Here is a 20,075-nt window from a genome sequence, read left to right as displayed (position 1 = left end):
CGATTGACATAATCTTAAGAAAGGTTTATAACACTTGTCAAATGTAGAGTAAAATGCTTTCTCATCTTGTACATTTGAAATTGGTAAGTTGTGATGTTTTGGATAAAACAAAGACCAACTAAGACCAATATTGTGAAGTATTTTGTTGATAAGAATCCGCACTAACTCTTGAATATTTTTTTGTCAATGAATGGTTCTTGAAAAGAGAATCTCATATGTCATGGAGTCAGTGGGAGTCTTAATGATCTTGAAAAGGGTCTCAAGAACTAATCACGAATAAAACCTATTGTTTATCACTAGCACACTACTTGAGGTTTGTAACCTATCATGTTGACATATTTTTACTTATGTGCTCATTTCAGTTAAAATTTGACTATGCATGTGAGTTCTATGAGTTCTTAATTGTTTTCATAACAACTAGGAAGACATGGTAAGCCATTGTGTTGCCAAATGGCAAGAAATTGAGATTGAACAGGTTCAGTCCATATGAGTTTGGATTTGTCTCTAACCTTGTCTTATGATTATGGTTTGACAAATTCCAATGGATAGGAACATAAACACCATAAAATCTAAGTGTCATAAGGTTTCTCTCCAATTCATGAAAAATGATTGTGAGGAAACGCTTTCACTAAGTAGATTTTAAAGAGATAGCAATTGTGGGATTTGCATTCTCAAACTCGATTATGATTATGGCATCCCAATTCATAATTCGAATTGTGAGAAGGGGAAAAAGGTCTAAACACATTATGATTATGACATCCCTCTTCATAATTGTTTAGACGCACATGTGAGCTATCTAAGGAAAGGTGTATGATTTTGATAAAGTCTTGTCAAAGAATCTCTTATTAGAAATCTGAACTTTGGTAAGAAAGTCAATAAAGTATTGATTTCTAGAAGTCCAGCTGATCTCTGGGTACATGTCAAAGCTAGTGGGAGCATAAGTGTTATGCTAGTAAAGTAATTATTATGCTAGTGGGAGCATAATCAATTATGGTAAGTGTTGCAAGTTAGCAATGTTAATTATTGAAAACAAAGGTTTCAATTCGCCAAGTTGCAGGGTTTGAAAAGTTGTTTTGCTATAATTAAGGGAGAGGAATTCATACTTCATTTCAATTCTAAAAGCTTAAATTGAAATTTTAATCAAATGTAGTCAATTATATATATATATATATATATATATATATATATATATATATATATATATATATATGAATGTTTTGTTGGAATTGTTCAACATAAGGAAATTGATCTATTTCACAAAGTAAGGACCATAGACAAACATAGTGTGCATGCTTGGAGCACGAGACAGTTATTGTTCTAATTCAAGTATTAATTTGATTATTTGAAACACTATATAATGAATAATGAGTAATCAATATGGCACTCAAAGTTTTGGGGCCATATAGGATTAGTATTATTCTTATGTTTCACTTTTCATGTTTTGACTTCTCGAATAACTAGGTTATTCAAACCATCCATAGTCAATCATACTTTGGAAGTAGGTATTGAGGCAAGGTTGTCATGAGTAGGTCTGTAGTTTGTCTAGATGTTTTAGACATAGCTATAGTGTTCATGAGTACTCCTGAAATAAGATTCGAGTATTGGATTCAACCTACGCTCATCTGAATCACTTCAGGGATTTTATCAAGAGTGATTGTGAGATGATAATATCTTATATTCTTGAAACGGAGACATGTGAGTTGTAGTTACAAGTCGGTTGCACATTGACATATGTAAACGCACCAGTAACTTGGATGTTATAAACCATATTGTTGTGTGTAGTTTGATGAGTAATTACAAGCAAGCATTTAGGTCGAAGTTTATCCATTCCTTTCACCCCATGTGGATAAAAGCGATATTTGTGGGCCCCTCAATGATTTAGTGATGACAACCCTAAGTGCTAGGCTAGGCCTGGACTGATTTGATTTGTTTAATTAGTCGGTCATCATAAATTGGAAATCGGGAAACAACAAATGGACAGAGAGAATGATTATAATCCATGTCTCAGTCCATATTATATCTAGAATGGTGGAATAAATGATCCCTTATATAATGGACGCGTCATTGACTAGGTCAGAGTTCGACAGCGGCTTTTAAGAGCTACGATTGCTAGTCGGGTTTTTGGAGTTGTACTTGCAATAATAGTTATTAGACTTATCCTAGTGGAATACTATTGGATTAGGTGTCTAAGCCCATAACTATAATTGTTATGTACTTGACCCGAGAGTAGCATGGTCCATTTGGGTTGCATATCATCACGACAATTTGTTAGGATGGACTTTTGAGAAGAGGTTATTTATGGTTTATTAATATATTATAAGTTCTAATATATTAATATGAAATCATATGATTTAAATAGTATTGATCAAGAATTAGTTTGGAATTAATTTAGTGATCAAAAGAGACTAATTAAATCAATGGGGACTAATTGTGTAAATTAGTTATATTTATATGTTGGGTTTATGATCCATGTTGGACTAAGTTTATATATGGATACATAAAGAGTTCGGCCACATGAACAATGGATCATAAACCCATGGGTATGGATTATGCTTGGAATCCCACATATAAATATGTTACTCCATAGCCAAAATCACCACTAATGTATTCTTGGAGATTATGGACGATTTTGGTGGCTAGGATTCTCTCTCAAAATTTCATCATTTGTCCATGGTGTGTTGTGATTCCATTTGAGGCATTCTACTATTGGTGCTAAGTTCTTAAAGGCCAAATACTACAAGTTCTACAAGCTACACATAGAGGTAAACTCCTAACTAGTATTTTATGTTGTTTATATCACTTGTATGCTAGTTGTAGGCTTAAAGCTTTGGAAACAATATTGCATGTATAACTACAGAAAACATAGATCCAATGCTTTTAGGGTTGTATTTACACCATAGGATGTTGTAGTATACTAAAACCAGAAAACTAGAACCCCCACATGGTCTTAGCTACCTGCCATGGGAACCCCCACATGGTCTTTACTACCAAGAAATATTACACAAGCTAAACATGAAAATATACTAGAATTCCATGGAAGCCCTCGAAGGTCTTACACTAATACCATGGGAACCCCCATATGGTCTCAATTTATTGCCACGAGAACCCCCCCCCCCTCGGGTCTTCCATGCAAGAGTCATACTAACGTAATTCATAATCAATCAACAATCCACATAACAAAAAATGGGTCGGCCTTGGTGCCTTAGACCCATTGGTATGGTGAGAAAACTCACCTCTTAAGAATGTTGAACTGCTAAGATCAGATAAGTCCCAACGCACAACTCCAACTCAAATACCTATAACCAACATGTGATTAACTTATCAAATACCGAAATACCATAAATTCCCTCACAGTCAAACTTGGTCAACCCTGGTGAAAGTCAAGTTCAACAGTTAAGGTCAACAGTCCATGTTGACCCAACTCGACGTGTGCATCTAGAAAATCTTCGAGTTCCTTTAGGTCCATAAAACTGAAATCCCGAGTCAACTCGACGAGTTACCCGAGTAACTCGTCGAGTTCTTCAGTGTCCAAGGGCCGAAAATTCTAAGCCGAAATCTCTAGTCCAAAACCTCGAATCAGCTCACTAAGATCACTCAGGATCCCGAAAAAAAAAGCGAACCTTGCCCGAATCGTCAAGTTGGCTAAGCAACTCGCTGACTCCCTTCGGTCCTTTTCATGTTTAGTCCTTTTCCAGTGGAATTCAAGACTCCAAACTGCAGATCTAATCCCCTAGGGTATAGTTTCCATGTAAAATTGCCAACTTTACGTACGTGCAAGGCCTTAAGAGGCTAAAACACTCAAAACTAAGGTTTATACTAATTTTAGGGCATGGAGAAAGGCTTAGGCTAGATAAAGTGAGCAACTTTATGTCCATAGAGGTTAGGGATGTCCATATCTGACACCCTATCCTCATAACAAGATCCAATCCAAAAATGACACCATTATGCACCAAAAGTGACCATTTACTTCCTTAAAATGAAATCTAAGCAACTAAAGGTCAATATAGCAACTTTATACCTCAAGATGGTGGCCAATATAGAGTGGATGTCGGATCTACTGCTTCTCTCTTTACTACTTCTTCTTCAAGCTTCAAAATCCTTCACAACCTCACCAAAATCACTCTCAAAAGTAAATTGCTAGAAATTATCCACACGCGTGAAGAAATCGATATTGCCGCTATTACCCTAGGGGAGTTTGTTTCTTTTTCTCCCTTTTCTTGTTTTTAATCTATTTTAAGAATACAATGAGGGCATTGTATGAAATAAGTTTGGGGTAGGGGGTCGGAAAAGTAAATTGCTAGAAAATTTTAAAATTTAAATTTTGAAAATTTAGAAATAGATTTGGAATAATAATCTAATAATTGAATCTAATAATAGTTTAAACTTAAGTTTCTATTGTTGTGTGGGATGATCCGATGCGAGCTTAAATGTTTAATTGAGCCAACATATGTTATAATATATTTGTGGCTTCCCAAGTTTTAGTGAAAAGTCATGAGATATGAAAGGTAATCTGGTAGTTTATATGGCATATATGTTTTGCAGCCTAAACCTAAAATCTATCAAGGAGAGCTTATTTAGTCATTGCACTTAGACTAATACCTGTAACCAATAAAGGTTGAAGTTAAGCTCCCTTACTTAAGCATGTAGGATTTGGGTGAAAAGTGTGATATAAAAAAAAAGAGAAATTACCAAAAAGTTGAAGAATTAAGGAGTTGTCAAAGTATAAATTATAAAGGTCCAAAATGCTGAAGAATCAAAAAGTTGAAGATACCAAAAATCATACAATAAAGGTGGTGAATTCAAAGAAAGAAAAAAGAAAATAACAAAGAAGTGAAGAATTCCATAGAGCTCCATTGTGGTATCAAAAATTGTAATTTTTCTAGATTATGTATGCTTGGGCAGCTTAACCAAAAATACCTTGAGGTTAAGAAAGATTTCCGAGGATTGATTTAGAGGGTTGCATAAATGAGTGTCGTATAAGCTAAGGGGTGAAGGTTCATAATGATTGTGAGTACTTAGGATTGGGAAGTTAAGAGGAATTTTAGACACAAATATACGCATTAATGTCTTGGTATAATGGATGAGTTCAAAATGGATTGCTTCATGTGATGTTGGTAATGAGATTTTAACTTAAAAATTAATTAGTTTTGCTTGAGGGCAAGAAAACAATAAGTGTGTTGTATTTAACATTGCCATATTTATACACATTTTAGGCAATATTTTAATACATTTCAATTAATATTTTGGTTATTTGCAAAGATAAGTGGTACTTATAAGATTGAATTATGTTTTCCAGCCAAAAGGAGCAATCTTGAATAATAAAGACCAAATGCGACAAGTGGCGGAACTCTGGAGGATTGAGGAATTAAAGAAAAGAAAATCCCAGCGAAAAGCTAAATTCACGATGTGGATATCACTTCCACGACGTGGAGTTGGTGATTCTAGAAGATGAGTACACGAGAAGTCAGAGTCCTTGCCTGATAAGGATTTATCCTAATTCACGACGTGGAGTCTTAGTCCATGACGTGGAGTACAAAAATCACGAAAACTATATATATCCTTGGTGCTTACGATTTTAAAGAGGTTATGGAGATTTGGAGGTTTGAAAAGACGAATCCTGAAGTTAAATAATCCAGAGGAGTCAAGTTTTAGCACCCAAGGAAGAAGGAGTTGAAGATCATAATTTTATCTTTTAATTTTGTACAATTGACTTTGTTTTTATTTATCGAGTTTGAGTGTTTGATTTCAGCCATGAGTAGCTGAATCTAGCGACTTCTGTTTAGCTAGATGAAAGTTCAACTCATGGTTTAGTTATTTAATTTTTAATTTTGCTAGTTAGTTAATTGCTTCGTTTGATTGTTAATACCTAGCATGCTAATATTTAATACTTAAATTGCTTGAAATCCATGTTCCGTGTAGCTTAGTGAACAATAAATTGCATGAACTTGAAACCTAGTCATTTACTGAACATTAGGTTACTAGAGCCAGGATCGAACCAATCTTAGATTAGTAATTGAAGTTATTAAATTTGGCTGTGCTGGAGAACATATATTGTGACTATAATTATGTTTGTTTAATCAATCTTACATGGTTCCATTCATAATTCATTATTGATTCTATGTTAAATTATGTGTGACCATGCATAGTTCTACATGAATTAGTTATATATTAGTATATTTGGACTTAAATTGCTAATAATATAATAATTGGTAGCCAACATGAATTATCCATGATTAGTAGCTAACAATCAAGGAGAAGTGGATTCAAACTAAACATGAGTGTTTTTAGTTATTGATTGAATTTGATAATTAGGAGAGTAAGTTTTTCTGAACTTGTGACATCAAATAAAAACCAAATTACTTTTGCTTGTTTTAGGTTAATTTTTAGTAGGTAAATTAGTCAACTAAATTTGTTCCTTGAGATCGTTACCCGACTATTTGTGTTATAGTATTTGTGAAAAGGTACACTGCCTTAGTCGAATAGCTAGTTAGATAGTAGGTAAAATTAGGTGTAGCCTTATCGACATCATAGATAGATGCCAGTCAGACTTGGAATTCCAGGTTGGAGACATGGTGCTCTTGAAGGTGTCACCTTGGAAAGGTGTCATCCGATTTAGGAAGTAGGGCAAGTTGGGCCCCATGTATATTGGTCCTTTCAGGGTGTTAGCCCGGGTGGGAAGCGTTTCGTATCGTTTGGATCTGCTAGCAGGGCTGAGTCAGATCCATAGCACTTTGCATGTCTCTCAACTGCAGAAATGTTTGGTTGATGATCTGGCAGTGGTTCTATTATGGTACATTCAGGTCGATGACTGCCTGAATTATATAGAGAGACCAGTGGCGATCCTTGAGAGGAGGACGAAGACTCTATGAAACAAGGTGGTGGATCTTGTGAAGGTGTAGTGGAAGTACCGAAAGGGTTTAGAATGGATGTGGGATCCTGAAGACGAGATGAAGGAGCATTATCCAGAGTTATTTACAACAACGAACTTCGAGGACGAAGACTAATTCAAGTGAGGGAGAATTGTAACACCCGATCAACACATTTTTCATTTTGGACCCTTGATGTGTAATTAGTTTGCAATTTTGGTCCTTATGGGCATTATTGTAATTTTTTGGAACGTTGGGCATACGTAATCAGGGGACAAACCCTAATTTTAGGATTTAGACCCTATTTAAGCAACCTTGTGTCCGAAGGTTCTCTTATTTCATAGCCTCCATTACCCTTTTGAGTCCAATTTCGAAACCCTAGCTTATTTCAAGAGAGAGTTGACATTTGTGTGTGTTTGGTGTAACTCCAAGAAGAAGAAGCTTGGAGAAGGAGCTTTCACTAAGGAGGAGCTTCTAAATCCAGATTCCACTCATTATTTCCAGCTTCATTGAGGTATAAAGCTTAGACCTTGCTCATTCTATGCTTAGATCTAGCTATTATGACATTTTGGTCACTTTTTGGTCCCATGAATGAGATCTAGAGCAATTTCATCACTCTACAAGTTATAAATTGATCCTCTTGATGTTTATGAGATCCCTAGTCCAAAAAGTCAGCATCTTGGTGGTTAAGGATCAACCATGCATGAGTTTATCCACTTGGTGAAAGTAGGATGCTAAATCTAGGGTTTGAGCTCATTTGAGCCATGCAAAGGCATCAAGTTAATGACTTTATGGGTTAAGACGTCCCCTAAGGTCTGGCTTTGAAATTTGGAAGTTTGGTCTTAAGAATTAAGTGCTTAATGGAAAAATGGTTTAACAAGGGGCGTATGTCGGGTGTACGCGTATGAGTCCCCGATTAGGCGTAGCCACCGAGTACGTAAGGCGTACTTCTAGAACGCTTAGCATACTCGGCCTGATAATGGGATTTTGTGGTTTGAGCCATCTTTGGACTTTAGGGTTTTGGGCCTTCGTTGGGCCACACGTCTTTCTGATTATGATCCATTGGTAGGGCTTGGGCCTTCCTGGATTTCGACCCATATTGAGCTTTGAGTGTCATTTAGGAATTGGGCCATTATTGGGGCTTTTGTGCCATTAAGTGTGTGTCTCAGCTTTTTGGTCAATTGAGGAAGGGTAAAATGGTCTTGTACCATGGGGGTCGGGATTAGTTGATTAAAGTCTCAATTATGTGACCCAATTATTACTTAGGGTTTTATTTGATTGGATAGTGTGAGGATTCTCCGGTTCAGCAGCCTGAGCATCTATTTGATTGACAACAGACTAAGATGAGTTTATTCACTATACTATAGGACACTAGGGATTATATATGTGCTTGAACTCTTTGTGACTCCTGGTGTATGTGTTATATGTATGTGTGCCTATTTGCTATATGTATGTGGGGTGAAATAGACCCAGGGGTGGAATATACCCGGTACAGCCTTGTGCTGACATATGAGTTGAAATAGACTTGAGGTGAAATAGACTCGGGTTGAAATAAACCCGGTACAGCCTTGTGCTAACATATGAGTTGAAATAGACTCAATGGTGAATAGACTCGGATGTGAAATTGACCCGGTACAGCTTTGTGTTGACATATGAGTTAAAATAGACTCAGGGGTGAAATAGACCATCTACAACATTGAGCTAACGTATATGTATGGTAAGCGGTATTTTGGGGAACTTACTAAGCTTCGTGCTTACGGTTTTCAGTTTATGTTTCAGGTACTTCCGAATCGAAAGAGAATAGCTTAGAATGATCGCATCACACACACTATTACTTTTCACTTATTTGACTCTGATGTATTTTGGATGATCACGGATACATTATGATTTCCCTTTGGTTTTGATAAACACGTTTGGTTGATGTTTTTATTTAATATAAAAACAAAAAAAATTGGTTTTGAGTTTTGAGACGTTATAACTATAAATTGATCTCTTGTAATAATTTTAAATAACCCAGGTTAATACTATATCATTTAAAGGCTTTGAAACCACTTGTTACTTGTTAAAACATTTATTGGCTTTAATAACTTTAAACCACTCAAATTAATACGGTATCAACTTCCTTTTAGTAAAAACCAATGTCTTCAACGTTAGCTTCAATGTATGTTCTTGATTCAATTGTACTTTGTATTTGTGCTTCATTAAAAAATTCAAATTGTTCAATTACAATTTAAGAAATAAACAATTTTAGTATTCATTGGCTTGATTAGTGTTGTGGCCCGTTCATGGTGATGGCTTGTTGAACTTTGTTGTTGTATTTTTCTTTGTTTTCTCTAATGCAATTTTAGCCATTTTTTTACATTATTTTAGTCATAGTTTTTCCAAAAGAAGTATGTATGTATGTATGTATGTATGTATAAGTGTGTTTTTATAAAACCAAATTTATGAGGAAAACCATACTGACTGCATAATTTAATAACATGAACAATGTATTATGTCAAAGACATACAAAACAAGAACCTAATGGAGAACCAGATCTATAGTTTTTATTTTACCGATAGTTGTTATTACATGTTTTTGCATATTCGGAACCCAAACGCATGTCTCCATGTCCATACATTCAATATAAGGCTGATCACTTCACCCTGCATAATGAATCACTTCACCCTGCATAATGAATCACACGGGATTATCTTTAAATCATATATATATATATATATATATATATATATATATATATATATATATATATATATATATATATATATATATATATATATATATATATATATATATATATATATATATATATATATATATATATATATATATATATATATATATTCCACTATCTACTCTAATAAATAAATTTCTTTTTTTTTTGTCATATGTTACATTTTCATTTATTTTGTTTCATGTCATTTATTTTGTAGTTATTTTAAATTAAATGTTTTCCACATGTCACATAATAGTTTTCTTTTTCTTTCTATTTTATTAAACTTCACATAATATTAAAATATAATAATTATAATAAATGGAATAATAAAGATATATCAATTTATTAATGAAATTTAATTTTAATTACTAAATTAAAGACCAATTATTTTTTTATTAATTTAAATTATTTTTTTAATTTAAATAGAAATACGTATTTCAATTTCAAATATTTGATATTTTCGTAGATTTCTTGTAAATTCAAACTCCTATATGTTCAGACCTTCATATTTTAATTTTTTTTATGCATGAACTCGTATAGTACATGGGTCTTATAATATATTAAAAATATAAATCTTTGAAGGTTCTAATTTTCAATCTAAATATAGAATCACCAAAATTATGTAATTTCTAAATGTCATTTTTACCTCCAATTTCACAACTACTCACTTTAAGATTCCAAAGATTCGAAATTGTTTTTCAACACAACAAAAAAACCCCTTAAAATGTAGTAATAAAAGAAAGCTAAATTTTAGTTTCACAATTTCGGAATGCTTCTTAGAATTTCCAAATAGAAAAAAAAAATGTTATTTTTCCTTAATTTTTGTCAAGTTTTATTTATTGAGGGAGCAGTTTTTACACCTATATTAATCGAAAGCGAAGTAGAGGAAAAATCAAATGTTTTGTAGGATATTTAATTTGTCCATATCTTCTTCACAAGACATGCCATAAAAACGATTTAGATAATGACTTGCGAGGGAAGGGAAAAGATAATGAGGATAAGAATGATAGCGGTAGAAAAAGCCGGAAGTTCGAATTACTTTTTTGGAAAAAGCTTCGACTTTCGAACGAGAGTGATGAGTGAGACGGTTTAAAATTTTGGAGCTAACCAAATTATATTTTTAGAAAAACCTATTTCACAACTCACTATTTCACAAATCAAAAAGTATTTTGCAATCGACTGGTTTTGAACACAATGGTTATTTCCGCTTTTTGTCTAAAAGATTGTTAAAATTTTCAATATTGTAATTACAAAAGATGGTCATATTTGTAATATCATCCCTATAAAAGATGCTTAAATTCTTGAAGGTCGAGTAAAAATTGAACCGTAAATCAAGTAAAATATTGCACATGCTTAATTAAAAGGAAACAACACATGCAATTATTTTATTTCCAAAAAAGAGTTTAAGCTGGACATACTTGGAGCAGTCGGTTTTAAGGCTGATCTTGTAAGGAATATTAACAGCACACTTTTTTGGAAGAACAAGAGCGTTCTCTGGTTTGATGCCGGGATTTGATTTATATGCTTCCTTCATACAAACGCAGGCGGTCTTCCGGTCAGGGGTTGATTTAGCCGCCGCATGCAGTCCCTTAACACCCTTACAACATGCCGCTGACACTGCACCACCCTTCTTCAGGTAGTTTGCGCATGGGGTCAACTTGTTAACAACATCATCACAAGTAATAGCCATTGTATAAGGCGTTGACACCACCATGAAAGCCACCACAACACATAAAACCTTCATCATCATCTCTGCCATTGTTAGAGTGTAACTTGTTTGTTTTCTTACAATATCTTGCTTTGGGGTAAGAAAGAGTTATGGATGATACCATATATTTATAGGGATATTGTCTATGTGCATCAGTGCATGTGCGTCTTGCAGTTAACATTAGTAAATATATTGTATAAGTTTATGATCGGTATAATTAAGAAAATACATCAAAAATGAATTTTTGGCAATTAATTCCACATTTACAATTAATCACGTTTCTTTTACATAAAAAACATTTTATTAAAGAAGTAGCTACATCGAAAAAGTAATTAATTACTTAAATGATCTACATTTAGAACACTTTTAAAATGTTTGTAAGGTATAAGTACTTTTGGCTTCCATTATTATTGTTTCGACTTATTTGTGTTATCTGTTACGGTTGAAGAAAAAGTTCATATTATGTTTATTTATGTCCAATCAAATATAACACTAAACCCAAAATGGAGAAATTCAAAACAACTTAAACTATTGCAAAGTGGTTTCAAAGCGATCACAAGTTAATTTAAATGTTGCATGATGCCTAAACATGTGAATCTATATATCCTTACTAATAAAATAATAGTTTTAATAGTACACATGACATCTTCTAAGCCTTCCAAGTTAGCATATGCCACTTATCATCTTATAAGATATTTCCTATAAAATCGGTTTACATTTGATAAGCCATTAAATTTAAAACTGAATTGATACCGATTTCAAAATCTTTTTAAATTGGAAATTATACAATTATCTCTTCAATTCAAAAAAAAATATATCATTGACTAATTTTGAATTTGAAATCGGTATAATATTAACCAATAAATTAGAAACTATTGTTGTCTTCTCAGAAAATTAATACGGATACCATATTTGATTCCTTTCTTTCTTCGAGATACCAGACTCCCAAATTGTTATGCTTTCTACATCATATTCAATATGGATTCTACATAGGTTGAATTGATTAATTCTCCATCAGGTAATGTCTTAATGTTTTAGTTAATCATTTATAGCAATATATATATATATATATATATATATATATATATATAGTAATATGTGTTTTGATTAATCGTTTCTACAAAAATATAAACTCTACATCTTATAAATGTATCAAGAAGTTCACATCATGTATATATTTCGATTAATTCAGTGTACTGTTGCACTGAATCCAAAAAAAAAAAAAATCAATCAAATCGAGCATGGTAGTGGTAGATTCGAAGTTTTAAAGACAGGATTAATGAAAACCAGTATATACAACACACTTTAAAGAAACACGTTGCTAAGAATTGATCAGTTGGAATGTAGATAGTTGTTACATAAAACCAAGAACAATATTATTTGTATAAAATTGGTCTAATCATAAAGTTGAAATTTGTGGCTCATGGTTGCTGCTTAATGGTTTGAAAGTGAAAGCGAAGAAGAAATTATAATTGAAATTAGGCTAAATATTGAGCAGGATCTGTTAAAACCATGTAACATCTCCGTTTTTATAATTTAACTCCTTGTAGCCGCCATTCCCTTGAACGTTTATTTGTGCCTAAATACAACATTTTATAGCACCCTACTTTTCAGAAAAATATCATATTATAGCATCCTACTAGAAAAAACATATAACCATCAATAGAGATAGCATGTTACTTTTAAATAAGTTACTGCTAAACTTATTCTATAAGTTCAATCAATTTTTATGCAACTGTAACATTCTACTTTCATTTCCTTTTTGAGAGATCTACTCATTACGCCAATTACAAAATTCTATCTATGTAAACAAGTAACTCAAATATGGGCTTGGAATGGTTATTGTCCAAAACTGTTAATAGCATTATATTTTTGAGTTACATGTGGAGTGTTTGTTTGTGATTGTTGTTTCTTTGGTTGTGATTATTGTTTCTATATGAGCATGGGCAGATGGTCATTTTTTGTTAACTTTGAACTTTTGGTATTTCAATATTACTGTATCTGCCATAATGATGAAGCATAAAAAGTTGTTAATGAAATAATATTGGTCATTTAGTTAATACATGTTAGTTTGTGAATGAGTACAAGCATATTGGTCGTTTATACAGTATGTGTGTGTGTTTTCCATATTTACAAAAATGGTCATGTTTTAATTATTTACCATAATAGTCTCTGTTTTTACAGTTTTACACATTTGTTCCATGTTTGACATATTTACATTAAGGGTCCTTGATTTTACATTTTTACACATTTGGTCCTTTTTTTCATTTTTAAAAGAATGGTTTGTGTCTGTGTTTGACAAATTTACAACAATGGTTTTTTTTTTACTTATCTACTAGATTTGTCCCTGATTTGACAGTTTTCAACATTCGGTCCATGTTGTAAATAATTACATGAGTGGTCCCTCTTATTGGCAGAAAAATAACATATTTGGTCCCTTTTTGTCGTATTTACAATAATGGTCATGTTTGATTCATAAATTCAAAACTATGGAATGTATTTCACTAAAATACCATCCATTTTAATTTCGTGACTATATAGTATACAGTCAACAAAATTGGCCTAAACTTTAGCATTTTCAAATTTCAGGAATTTGAAATTATATTTTGCTTAAAATTTTAAAAGTACTTTATGATTTCTTGAAGCAACCAGTCTTTGAGATATCGTGTTTGGAGAAATTGCAAGCTATCATCTTCAAAGGAATTGGTCATGCATATTTAACAGGTAATGTTTGATCCCGTATACACTTTTATGTTCATAATTTCAAGAAAAAAAAGGAAAAATTACTATGAACCGGATTGAATCTTAACTTCGTCAAAGCCATAAAACTTTAAATTTCAAAATCTTTGTCCTCAGTTTGAACCGATGCCAATCGTTTGCTCTGTGTTTTTAATTTTTGTGTACGAAATAGAATCCAATCATTCCAAGATGTTGATCTTTAATCGAAGAATGGTGAGATTGATTGTAGTTTAAGAAAGTGTGTCGATCGTTTGTATTTAGTGGTGCAGAACAAAGAAATAATCGATAGGGTTATGATGTAGAAGATAGTGCAACAATTTGGGGGTATAGGATATGACTTTTAATGTTGGACAAAATCAATAAATAAATAAATATGGATGTTTTCTTTTATTATTTAATTTTTATAAATATACAAAATGACTAAGTATTATAATGTCAATATTTGTTAATAAATTTTGTGTAATTAATTGAAGATGATCACTAATTGTGGTGGTTTATCTTTATATCAAGGTTTAATTTAATATTTAATTATATGCTATCATCATTTTTTTTTAATATCTTTTACACATGAATAATATCCTATATATATTATAAAAATAAGTTCACATATTTATTTTGAATCATTCATTATAAACTCATATAACAATCATATAACACTCTTAATTAATAATTATAATTTTACGTAAATAAAAAAACCGAAATATTCTAGTTAATATTTTATTAAAAACAATTGATTAATAATTATGAGTTTTTATTATAAAAAATTAATTATAAATATAATCTTTGGTTTCCACGGGTTATAACCTAGTATATATATATAAAGTGTCGTTTTATTTCAAAATATTATGCATTTATGCATGGAGCAACGGATCGATCGGTAGAAACCATGAAATTCTATAAGACAAAATTTTTAGTGATGTGTACGTCTTGTTAATCGAATGACAATAAAATGTCCAACATTCACAACTTAATCTTTAACGAAAATTCTATTTAATTCACAACTTAACGATCTTTAACGGAAATTCTATTGAATTCACAAAATGCTCCAAGACTATTGTTTTTGTTTGTTTGGTGATGCAGATAAAAAAAAGGTGTTTGGATTTATAAAAGTTGTAAAGAGTGTTTGTATTATTTAAGATAAATAGTCTTGGAGCATTTTGTGTGTGTTTTGGTAACCTTGAAGGAGAGTAGATCGTCTTGGAGGAGTAGGACTCTTTAGATCCAAAATAGCATTATCATTTGGCATCATTTAGAGGTAAAAAGCTCTGAACTTGATTAAGAGTTGTTTAGATTTTGTTTAGTTGTGAAATACTGATCTTTTGGTCCCATAATATTGGTATTATGACTATGGGTTACTCTAATCCATATAAGTTGTCCTTTCAAACGTTTTGAAGCATCTAGACACATAAAAATGTAATACAGATTGTTAGATTCCTTCCAGGAATGAGTTACAAGGTTCTAATTGGTTAAGTAGTTAGGGTTTTTGTGTTTGGTCACTTAGTGGCTATGCAAAACCATAAAGTTCGAAACTTTATGGTTAAGGACGACATTTGAAGTCTAGATCTATAATTTAGAAGTAAGGGCTTAAGAATTAATCTCTTAATAGGAAGGGAAAGGGGTCAGGCGTGTATGTTGGGTGTACCAGGTGGTACCTTGAGCGTACGCAGTCAAACACCCATTTTGGTCAAATGATCGAGTACGCCTCGTGTATAGGCTGAGTATGCCTAGCATACTCAGCTGTGTTGACCAAGTGTGACTTCTTTGAATTTTTGATTTTGACCTAATGACATTTTGGGTATTCTGAGTGGTAATTGAGATTTGTCTATATTTGATGCATAGGTGATGGGTAGAGCTGAGATTCAGAGTAAAGACCTATTCAACTATTTGTTCAGACTGAAAGGTGAGTTTTCCTCACTGTACTTGTGGGTCGAAGGCACCAAGTCCGACCCATTGGATTGATATGTTGATATATATATATATATATATATATATATATATATATATATATATATATATATATATATATATATACTGATTGATGATATGCTAAGTATGTGGTAGATACGTATGACTATATGATGGTTGCTGATATAAGTTAGACGGGTAGATCTGTAGGACTACCTGTGATTACTGGCTTTATGATTATATGTCTCCTGAATATGTTTGTTATATATAATGTATATGTCGACATAGTGTGGGTTGGTTGAGGCAATACTGCTTTGTGTGGTAGCCAACAAACCCAAGAGCAAGCCAGACATAAGTTTTGGGCCTGGAGGGCAATATAGACTAATGATGTGGGCTCGGGAGCAAGTCAGACATGAGCTGTAGTCCTGAAGGTAAGTCAGACTCATGTTGTGGGCTCAGGGGTAATCTAGTTTATTAGTTGTGGACCTAGTATGTTTTTTGTTATATGTTTGTGTGTTAGAACTTTGTGGGAACTCAATAAGCTTTGGCTTACCATTTAGTTTATTGTTTTAGGTACTTCAGATGATTGCTAGAAAGCGAAGACATGATTGTGCACGTCTTCCTATTTTTATGATATTGGATCTTGGGGAAAACTTTGATTATGATTTTACTCTTGAAACAATGGTTTTGTAAACACTTAATGATTTAAATGGGTTGTTTTTGAAAAAATATGAATTTCTATGATTTTCGAGATGTAACACTTCCAACCATTCTCGACTACCAAAGCAATTAATAGTCTTATTGTCTTTAGACGAGCCATTGGTGTGAATACTTCATAAAAGTAAATACCTTGTTCTTGTACATAGACTTTAGCAAATAGACACGCTTTGTACATAATAATCAATCCATTTGTATTCCTTTTGATTTTGAATAACCTTCTTAATTCGATAGGTTTAACTACAGATGAGCATTAGAACCGCCAGAACCGGAACCGGAATGGAATCGAACCGGAATCGGAACCGGAATTGGTAACAAGGTCCGGTTACCGGTTCTCCATTTTTATGAAAACCGGACCCGGTTCTAAAAACCGAAACCGGTTTGACATTTTTTTCGTTTTCTAAAATACGCATAACTCACTCATATGAAGTCGAAATTATTTGATTTTTTTCCAACATGTAATTTAGAGTTTGTAGTTCATTTTTTATTGTACAAACATATGTTTTGGTAAGATATTGAATCAGACACATGCCCCGAAAGAAAGAATATCGATGCTGCGTTTTTTCTATTTCAACATTTTTTTTTGTTTTTTTGAATTTGTCATATTTTTTTAAATGAGCATAACTCATTCATATGATGTCGGAATTACTTAATTTTTTTTCTAGCATGTAATTTGGTATTTGTAGTTCATTTTAGACTATAAAAACACATATTTTGGTTAAATATTGAATCAGTTATAGACCTCGGAAGACAACATATCAATGCTGCGTATTTTCTGTTTCAACATTTGTTTTTCGAAATATGTCCCGCTTTTAAAATGCGCATAACTCACTCATATGAAGTCGACATTACTTGATTCTTATTTCATCATGTAATTTAGTGTTTGTACTTCAATTTAGAATGTAAAAAAGTCATAATTTTGTTAAATATTGAATCATTTACAAGCTCTGGAAGATAAGATATCATCTATAATAGTTTGAATCGGCTCTATTTTGAAAAATAACCGAAAAACCGAGACCAGAACCGGAACCGGCGCTAGAACCGGTGGTCCGGTTCCCGGTTCTTATAATATACGAAAACTGGTTCCGGTTCCGAACCGGTCCGGTTCTAAAGCTCATCCCTAGGTTTAACATCTTTAGGAGGACTAACTAATTTCCACATGTTGTTCTTTTCGATCGATTGAGCCAATCTCAGTCTTCATAGCTTCAAGCCAATCCTTGTTAACTTTTGTTTCCTTAAAATTATTTAATTATTCGTCGAATGCTAACACTAAATGATCTACATTTAACTCTATCATTAAACCTTCTTGAACACCACTAAAGTTCGAGTGGAATGGTGAAGAGGAATTTCACTTTCATAAATCACTACTAGAAAAACAGCCTTTTACGACGCGCAATGCGTGTTATAAAGCACTCAGACGACGTGCAAATGCCCGTCAAGAAAGGCCCTGTCATAACGAGAGACGACACGCTTTTGCACGTTGGCTATAGACGACGCGCATTTACGACACGTAACGCATCTCATTAAAACCCTTGTCAAGAAAGGCCATGTCATAAATGAAGATGACACACATTTTTGCGTATCGTAAATTTAAATGTTTAAAAAAAATAAATTTATATATTTATTAATTTTTAAATTAAATTTGCATTTAATTTCTCATAATAGAAATAAAATATCATATACAAAAAATACAATCCATTAAATAATATAAAATAAAATTTTATACTCAAAAAATAAAATAAATTGCACAAATTATAACGTCATACAAAGAATCATTTAAATGTTAACAAAAATAGTACATTGCTAACATGGGTTATACATTCCTATAAAACTAACAAATAAGCATACAACTATGTTTCTTACTGGAAACATTTCAACCCATTCTACACCACTTTTAGGGATGTTGTCATTATTAGCTGATGAGTTGTTCTCCAAAGAAGCAACACCTTCACTCTCAGGAGAAGAATCTGTGGTTTTAAATTTTAATTAATAATTGAATCTTGTTTATTAAATATAACAAAAAAGAAAGTTCATAACAATAAAGACAGATAATTTCCAAAACTCTATTTATTTGGTAATTGAAATGAAAAGAATTACCTTTTTCAGTTACTGCATTTGATTGCATGGGTAAACCTGAGAGCCCATCCACATATCCAAGACAGAGTTCATTGAGACTCTTGATGGCAGAATCTAAATCTTTTCCACTCCTTTCAAATGACATTCATACACCATAACATAGAATAAAATTAATGTGATTTGAAGTTTGAACAACACTAGACATCAGACATCACAATTCACAGATATTATAAAATGTATTTAAGTGAAGTGGATCTGATTCAGGCCAGACAACAAACACATACAAAGACATTATGCATCTCAAATGCCACCATAGGAAGGAACTTGAATATAAACCCTGTGCTCTATATCTATCAGTAATGTTATATATTTTAGAACCATATTGGAAGAGAACAACAACATATAATGCTCCTAAGAAATCTAGCAGTTCTCTTGTACTTTTTGTCTGTACACAAAATCATAGTTAAGTTGCTATTTAACGCCATATATTAGGTTAAAAGAAGAGAAAGGAAATGAATTAGTAATATTGTATTTTCTATTGGGAAGAAAGTATACGGAAGCCAAAATTTTAAGATTAATAAGTAACTTGAGGGCCAAAATACCATTGTGTACATGAAAAATGAGTGGTCTTAATGACTGTTATGGTGAAGGACTGTAACGCCCCGTCTTTGGTATGATGCTTTCGTGATTTTTTATTTAGAAGTTTTATTGAGGGACTCGACGAGTCTGTGGCCTGACTCATCGAGTAGGGTCGAGTTTTCGTGCACGTGTTAGTTGGCGACTCGGCGAGTCCATATTCGGGACTCAGCGAGTCTGCCTGCCTGGAAGAAACCCTAAATCCCCGGGTTGCTCACTATTTAAGCAATGCTTTGTGCCCCAAACCCGCTTCCTTCACCCTCAGAGAGCTGTGAGAAACCCTAATCCATCCCTTATCCATTTTAAGTGCTTTGGGTGTGGATTTTGAAGGCTTGAAGAAGAAGAAGAAGAAAGGAGCAAGGAGAAGAGGTGTTGAGCAAAGATCCAAGGGCAAAAGCAGAGTTCATTGAGGTATTTCTTGGATTCCTTCTGTTTTATGCTTTAAATCTTCATTAGAACTCTTCTAGGGCTAGTTTGATGCATTTTCTAAGCCCTATAGTTGTATGGATGCCTTTATGGGATGAGATATCCATAGATCTGTTCATTTAGGAGTTGTAGAGCCCGGATCTGTTGCCTTTTTGGAGATGCTTTGCATAAGAACCCTAGATCTACTCTTCTAAGTTCCTTTTTAGCCTTTATCTCCTTTTTCATGTGTATGTACACGTAAAGTTGGAAACTTTACGTGGTGAATCAGCTTATTGGACTCAGATCT

General features: G+C 32.8%; 1 protein-coding gene across 1 annotated transcript; it reads right to left on the bottom strand.

Annotated features, from left to right (window-relative positions):
* Positions 1–9,387: 9,387 nt before the first annotated feature.
* LOC111898282 (non-specific lipid-transfer protein Lac s 1-like) lies at positions 9,388–11,378 on the bottom strand. The gene is made up of 2 exons (XM_023894202.3): positions 11,001–11,378; positions 9,388–9,533 (listed from the first exon to the last, which is right to left on the bottom strand). The coding sequence occupies exons 1-2, from the start codon at positions 11,339–11,341 to the stop codon at positions 9,524–9,526; spliced, it is 351 nt and encodes a 116-aa protein (XP_023749970.1). The 5' UTR covers positions 11,342–11,378; the 3' UTR covers positions 9,388–9,523.
* Positions 11,379–20,075: the final 8,697 nt, after the last annotated feature.

This window comes from Lactuca sativa, chromosome 9 (genome assembly GCF_002870075.4).
Source record: "Lactuca sativa cultivar Salinas chromosome 9, Lsat_Salinas_v11, whole genome shotgun sequence".
NCBI lineage: Eukaryota > Viridiplantae > Streptophyta > Magnoliopsida > Asterales > Asteraceae > Lactuca > Lactuca sativa.
The sequence above is the reverse complement of the archived record's forward strand: the minus strand, read 5'-3'. Positions and strand labels throughout refer to the sequence as shown.

What these genes read in the sequence shown, in the direction of transcription:
- LOC111898282 (XM_023894202.3), bottom strand. Translation starts at nt 11,341, where the DNA reads ATGGCAGAGATGATGATGAAGGTTTTATGTGTTGTGGTGGCTTTCATG.